Source organism: Hippoglossus hippoglossus, chromosome 14 (genome assembly GCF_009819705.1).
Source record: "Hippoglossus hippoglossus isolate fHipHip1 chromosome 14, fHipHip1.pri, whole genome shotgun sequence".
NCBI classification, from domain to species: Eukaryota; Metazoa; Chordata; class Actinopteri; order Pleuronectiformes; family Pleuronectidae; genus Hippoglossus; species Hippoglossus hippoglossus.
The window spans coordinates 774,423-781,922 of record NC_047164.1 but is presented as its reverse complement, the minus strand read 5'-3'; the positions used below and the strand labels follow the sequence as shown (position 1 = coordinate 781,922).

General features: G+C 45.1%; 1 protein-coding gene across 2 annotated transcripts in view; it reads left to right on the top strand.

Annotated features, from left to right (window-relative positions):
• LOC117774637 (glutamate receptor 1-like) overlaps positions 1 to 7,500 on the top strand; it is a 43,282-nt gene that overhangs the window by 11,993 nt on the left and 23,789 nt on the right. For both annotated transcript variants that reach the window (XM_034607203.1, XM_034607202.1), the window contains exon 3: positions 2,856 to 3,095. In XM_034607203.1, the coding sequence (XP_034463094.1) occupies positions 2,856 to 3,095 (240 nt within the window). The remainder of the gene's footprint in view (positions 1 to 2,855; positions 3,096 to 7,500) is intronic.

Below are 7,500 nucleotides of genomic sequence, written 5' to 3'. Positions count from 1 at the left end.
ATTAAATGTGACCCTTTACTTTGGAACTTTTTACGTCACCTTGATTAAAACCTTAAAATGTGTTTGAGGGTTAGGGTTAGAAGAAACCAGCTCCAACAGGACTGTGACGAGTTTAACACAAGGAGAGTGGAATGGAAGCAGCTCACTGGTCACAGCCGGACGTCAGTTCATGTGTTAATAACTTAAATTAGAAATCACTTCATCGGATCATCCGGTGTCGTACGTCTGATCTCGACCTGAACACAAATAACTACAAAGAATCTTGAGCTCAAAGCATCTGTCGACTCTCCGCCGCCCAAACGTCTTTGATGAGGCCTGACGTCCCAGTGGGACAGCAGCGCTAATGCTAGGAGACAGATACCTCGTTAGCATGATGGCGTCCGCCTGAGGGCAAACGTCTATTGTTAGCATGATAGCACGGCCCCAGAGGGAGCGGTTATTTCCAGTGCTAGCTGCTCAGGGGACTGGGCTTGTTGTTAGCATGTTAGTGTTAGCCACGGGGATCTGCAGCTGCAACAAGGACACTGAGAATAAACACGTGGCTCATCTCACGCATTGATATTCATTCCACATGAGAGTTTCACCGACCTGAACAAATGGTTTTCTTTTCTTTTTAGTCTGAATTTGATTTAGTTTATTTTCTATTCGACTTCTTCATCTAATATCATTAAGTCAATCAAATCATCAAGTCCCAATAAAAGTAAAAATTCATTTCCAGGATGAAACTTAACTGTTAATTCCTCAACATCCTGGTATTTTCACTGTTTGATGACTCATCCACTCAGGGACGTTTCCTCATTCTGTGTCCAATCAGAAAGCTTTCTGGAATTTTCAACTTCGTCCTCCACGTCACCTTCATCGGTTAAACCCGCTGGCGTCGACGAAGGTGGTGGCGAGAAGTCCTGGACAAGAGAGAGCAGTCGTCATGACATCATGTTGAGCTGCTGGTTACAGTCGACTCAACCAAACAGCTAATGTTACACACAAAAACCAAGGGGCTTTAAATATGTCCAATTTCAACTCTGTTGCTAGGCAACAGCAATATGGCAGCTCATGTCTCACCTGCTATCATGGAGGGGGCAGGGTTTATGACCTGTGCTGCAACCAGCCTCCAGGGGGTGATCAAGACACTTTGGCTTCACTTTGGGAGTTTTCATGTCGTCAGAGAAATGTGACTCGGTTGTGTTTCAGTAACATCGCAGTTCGAAGGAGGACGTGACTGATTGACAGGTGTCTCGGCCTATCACATTCAGATTGTTTCCGTCTTCTGTTTTGTCCAAACGATGATTTTCGGTTGATGCCACCGACACTGCGGACGTGTTTTTATTCAGTCTAAATCCCTGTTTGCTCAAAGGAGCATAAAATAAGACAGTGATTTACAGGAGGACTCGCGGTGCCTCAGCAGCGAGTCTTATTTTGTCTTAAGACTTAATCCCCGACTGTGAAAGAGCTCTGCACGGAGAGTAATTTGATTAAAGTCATTGTGTGTTCAGGGATTTACCGCGTTGAAGCCTTTTGTGAGAAACAGGGAGCCGCACTTTATCAGCCACACAGCAGCAGAACGTGTTCCTGTCTAACACCCAGATAAGGAAACTTCATCACCACACTGAGATTTGACTTTTGTTGCCTTCAGAGGAAAAAACTAATGACGGATATTTGGAGAAAATCAGATACTGGACGTGAACTTTATTTGACTTCTGGTTTGTTTGGTGACCTGGAGTTCAGAGCAAATGAAAAACAAGTGGAGCTTGAAAACAAGACAGAGGACATCAGTGAAAACAGACAGATGAAGGACAGAAGGTGGAGGATGGAGGGATGAACACTGAAAGAGAGAGAGACAGGGATGATAAAAAATACACAAATAGAGATTTCACTTTTGTTTCTCTCCCAAAGGACGTTTGGTTTGGAGGCAGGAATCGAACTCGCAGGTCACTGGAAGATGCTGATGACAGGGAACAGCGATGTCTCACGATGTTTCCATGGGAACAGCGACAGGATTCTAAAGAAGAAGCAAAACACAACTCACGTAGTTTTAAATGCACGATTCATAAAATGTTGCTTTGAGTTACTAACTAATAAAAACTTAAGAGAACATCTCAATGAAGAAAATATCAATTGACCCATTCGACAGCATGACAGCTTCAAATAGTAAAGCTAAACCGTCTGGATCGCCCCCTGGTGTCAGTACAGGTCATGAACCTCCTCCATGTTAGCAGATGGGGCCAAACAAAAAAATCAAAGTAGACGTTAAATAAATGTTTGTAAAGATGTTTTCTGTCGTTTCAGCTCGTTCTCATCTCACTGATGTTTGTTCAAGTGTTTCTGATCAGTTTGGTTTGAATCAGTTATTTGATGATATAAAAACAGGCTGAGACGTGAGATGATTGACAGCTGAGACTGACTCCTGATTGGTGGAGAACGTGTGTGGGCGGGACCTCGATACCACTGCTCCACAGACTCTGACTGCAAATGACGTCATCACCACAAGATGGAGACGTGTCGTCGTCTTTATTTACATTTCGTGGTTTAACAAACTTTTATTTGGTCCATCTTAAGTTGTGGGAGCTGAAGAGATGATTTACAGTAGCTTTAATAATCATTGGTCATTTGGTGTTTGAAGCCAAATTTGTCAAACATTTCCTGGTTTCAGATTCTTAATAGAGGATTTTTCTCCATTTTACTTTTTTATATAAAAATCTTTGCGGTTTGGACAAAACAAGACGTTGGAGAACTTTTGCTCTGGCGACTTGTCCGTCCTCTAGATCCGATGATTCATTAAGAAACTGTTGTAAAGATGAATCTTCTGTTTTAATAATCTTCTCTCTTTCCTCCCTCTGTTTCTCCACCTGTCCCAGTCTGCTCCCAGTTCTCCAAGGGCGTGTACGCCATCATGGGTCTGTACGACCGGCGGACGGTCAACATGCTGATGTCCTTCTGCGGCTCCCTGCACGTCTGCTTCGTCACGCCGTCTTTCCCCGTTCAGACCAACAACCAGTTCGTCCTGCAGCTGCGTCCTCAGCTGCAGGAGCCGCTCATGGCTCTGCTGGAGCAGTTGGACTGGAGCAGGTTCGTCTACATGTACAGCTCCGACTCAGGTGAGGACACACTCATCAGTTTCTCACCTGTCACCGTCAAAGGAAGAAGTCTTTGTGTAACAGATGCAAAGAACAGGATGAAGTAAAACCAGTCTCTGAATATGTTGATGGTGTTTGTCAGGAAGGCCTCAGACCCAGGTCTCCGTCTCCTGCTGCCTGTCAACCAAACAAACATCTTCACCCCGTGAATCTCTCAGTCGGCTGCAGTTTCTTCCTGCGGCCTGTGATCTGATGTTTGTCGTTGGTTTGACAGTCGGTGGCTGACTCTGTCTGATCTTATTGCTTCTTACATCTGCCCAGGAAGCCTCGGTGTGGGTCTATCTGGTGTAATAATACGTACCCGTCTTCCTCGGCGGTGCCGTCTGTCTAGTGTTACTGCTCCTCAACATCTGTGGAGGAGATGTTTGCTGTATGTCGGAGGCGGAGGAGGTTTCCAGAGACCAGGAGCTTAAAACGTAGAAACAGTCTCAGAGATAAGAGAAGAGAAGGTGACGCTACATGTGCTTTGATTTTACTTTTATTTTATACAAAACAACAACTTTCACAAAATGTTTGGAGATGGAATCAGTTTTTCTGAGTTGTGGAGGAAACCAGGAGACGGTCAATGTTTAACGGAGGAGGAAATATAAGAAGCAGGATGTGAAGGAAGATATTTAATTTAAACACTAGAACTAGTTCAATATTCATGTTTTATGCAATTTAATAAATCAACAAGTTCTCAAATGGCAAAACCTGTAGGTCCTTTGATCTTAACCCTCAAGAACATTGACACTGACTTCCTCCTTTGTTTCTGTAATAATCTCTTTAGCCGGTCACCTCACGATAAATGATAACTTTTGGCTCAGGTAATAAGTTGCTTTGGCAGACGACATTTATAACTGGAGGAGAAATTAAAGAGATTGTGCTGTAAACAGCTGATGTTTCTTGTGACTGTGTGTTTGGTCTCGAGCTGTTGAGGGAAACATCTGAGCTGAAACTCAAGATTTGAGATCAGTCCAGGGAACGAGCAGGAAGCTGGCGACAAGTCAGGAGGATTGAGAGGGAGAGAGTCGAGGAGGTGAAGAGAGGAAAAGATTTATTCAGTCTCTGCATCGTCTTCATCATCTCGTCTTTTAGCCTTTTTGCTCTGTTTCTTATCTCTCCTCTTTCTTATCTCTCCCCTCTTCTGCTTCCTCACTTCTCCTCCTCTCCTCAGTGGTGAGGAGAGGATTTCTGTCTGGTGGTGGCAGACTCTCCAAAGCCTTTTAGTGTGTGTGTGTGTGTGTGTGTGTGTGTGTGTGTGTGTGTGTGTGTGTGTGTGTGTGTGTGTGTGTGTGTGTGTGTGTGTGTGTGTGTGTGTGTGTGTCGGTGTGTCTGTGTGTCTGTGTGTCTGTGTGCGTGTGTTTGTATTGCCACTGCTAACAGATGACCATTTATTACATAACAAACTTACAAGTCTGCTCTTCCCTTTGTTATTCAACAAACACACACAAACACACACTCAGATAAAGAAGTTATCCACGCTGACTCATCCCATAATTACCGCTCTGTCTCGTTGCCATGGATACAGCCTTGCAGTAGAGGCTCTGTAGTGACTGACAGCTACACTCTGAAGTTTTGGAGTTAAACTCCTCCTCCTCCCGTTCATAGCTATAATAGCTGTGTGTGGTTATTTGGATACGTTGTGATTTTGAGTTCATATAAAGGACGTGTGGCAGTGACGGCTCCTTCGATTGAAACCAACGTATCTCAGCAGGATAAATTAGCATTAAAGGTCCGACCAAGACAGGAGCATCTTCCTCTCGTTGTTTTCCAACTTTCCTTCCTCTCTTCTCCTCTGTTCATTAAACTGTCCAGAGAACTGAGGGAGCTTTTACTTATCCTCTGCTGCAGTCGTCTTACTTCTCTCTTTTCTACACAAGTGCCACTGAGCAAGGCGTTGATCGGTGGAGGTTGTGGCTCAGTGAACCTTTTCATTAATAGAAATAAATCAGCGGACGACAGAGAGACGCACAGACAGCAGCTGCTAAGAAAATAAACCAGGGAGCATCAACTCGCATGAACAGAGATCCTGTGTAATTGAACATGAAACGGATTTAGTGTGTGTGGTTGCTGCTGCCGCATCGCTAGGCTAATGTCTCGCTAACACACACACACACACACACACACACACACACACACACACACACACACACACTGTTATTCACGCTCCAACACACTCGTTACAAGCTGTGTGAAGAGCGAGACGGTCGGAGACGGACAGACAGTTTGTCGTTTTTCTTCTTTTCTTCAGGTTCAAGAAACAGGAGCAAAGCGATCACTGTTTAGTTTTTTGCGTAACTCGACACTAGAGGTGTTTTTAATGTTTGTCTTGATTTCATCTCTTGAGTTTTTATGAGTTTGACTTGTAATAAATCGACTTCCCTCAATTCAAAGTGTCTCTGAAGTGGAGTAAACAACGAATCCTTACGAGGAGCGAAAACAACCCAAACCAATCAAGCACATTGATGAGATGAGTCTGTTGGGTCCAGTGGGGACGCAGCTAATTGGCTTCTGGAAAGAAAACACTGTCAAGGATAAAATGGGTTTGAAGCCGAGCTCTGCGAGAACGTACTTCAACACAGTTTATCAGATCAGATGATTGAGGACATGTGTGGTGTTTGGGTTAAATCAAGGTTAAATCAAACTGAATAGACACTTTATAAAGTCCAAACTTCATTATATCAGTGAGTGGAAGTTCAGAAAATCAACATGTTTAACCAGGGGCCAGTAAAGATGCAGATCCTGGACCCTCATCAGTGTTTCAGTGTGAAAGGTGCTTTCCAGAGACACTCAATTTAAATTTGCAGTTTGCGAGACTGAAAATAGAGATTATTTAAAAGTTGATCTCACGCAGGAGGTCGAGTTAATTTGGACTCAGAGAATAGTTCAAGTTTAACATCTCTCAAGTGAAAGATAATCAAAGCACAACTCAAATATTTGTTATCATTAAACCTTTCTTGTGAATTAGGAACTTTTTGGAAATAGAGTGTTAATCACGGGAGGATCAGTGGGAAAGTTTGATTCCTTTTTTTAGATGTTTAATCTCAAACCAAAGTATTTGATTGACCAGGTGGTGGCGCAATATTCAAATTTACCATCACCAAAGTTATTGCAACTCACGGCTCTGAGTCGGCTCTGTGTCGGCCCTGAGTCGGCCCTGAGTCGGCTCTGTGTCGGCTCTGTGTCGGCCCTGAGTCGGCCCTGAGTCGGCTCTGAGTCGGCTCTGTGTCGGCTCTGTGTCGGCTCTGAGTCGGCCCTGAGTCGGCCCTGAGTCGGCTCTGTGTCGGCTCTGTGTCGGCTCTGTGTCGGCTCTGTGTTGGCCCTGAGTCGGCTCTGTGTCGGCTCTGTGTCGGCCCTGAGTCGGCTCTGTGTCGGCTCTGTGTCGGCCCTGAGTCGGCTCTGTGTCGGCTCTGTGTCGGCTCTGTGTCGGCTCTGTGTTGGCCCTGAGTCGGCTCTGTGTCGGCTCTGTGTCGGCTCTGTGTTGGCCCTGAGTCGGCTCTGTGTCGGCTCTGTGTCGGCTCTGAGTCGGCTCTGAGTCGGCTCTGTGTCGGCTCTGTGTCGGCTCTGTGTCGGCCCTGTGTCGGCCCTGTGTCGGCCCTGTGTCGGCTCTGTGTCGGCTCTGAGTCGGCTCTCTGCTGGCTCTTTGTTGGCCCTGTGCTGGTCCTCTGCTGGTCCTGTGCTGGTCCTGAGTCGGCCCAGCATCAGACAGTCAGTTGTGTTTAAATGAGGGTCAGAGGACAGATCGAGTCTGATGCTGTAATTCACTGTCAGAGCTCTGCTGGAAAAAACAGAGTGATGGAAACATATTCATATTCATATTTAACATATATTCCTCCTCCTCCCTTCTTTCCTTTCTTTTCCTCTCCTCTCCTCTCCTCTCCTCTGGTAGAAACGCATACATAAAGGATGTTTATGTAAATCCGATGAGCAGATTAGTGTCTATATTTATAAAACTTGTCTCTCTCCCTCTCTCTCTCTGGTATACCTTCCTGTTTTTATCTTTCATCTCCTCTCTCTCTCTCTCTCTCTCTCTCTCTCTCTCTAATTGAATGTTATACGTTATCATTAACACTTGACTTTGTGTTGCTCAGTGTGTGTTGCTCAGTGTGTGTGTGTGTGTGCGTCACTGCAGCTGTAAACACTGTCACTGTGTGGAGGCTAATGAGCAGTTTCCCATCAGACGATCAAACAGCAGCAAAGTTCCCTGAGAGTCTTTGCTCTGCATCGAGAGGAACTAATCACTACATGGACAGAAGTATGTGGACACTTTGCCACGTGTATGAAGCTTTACTGTCCTGCTCAGCCTCCACTGTTCTGGGCTCAATGTCCCACAATATTCAGTCTGAGTCCAAGGATTTGATGTGGATCATTTTATCTTAAATTT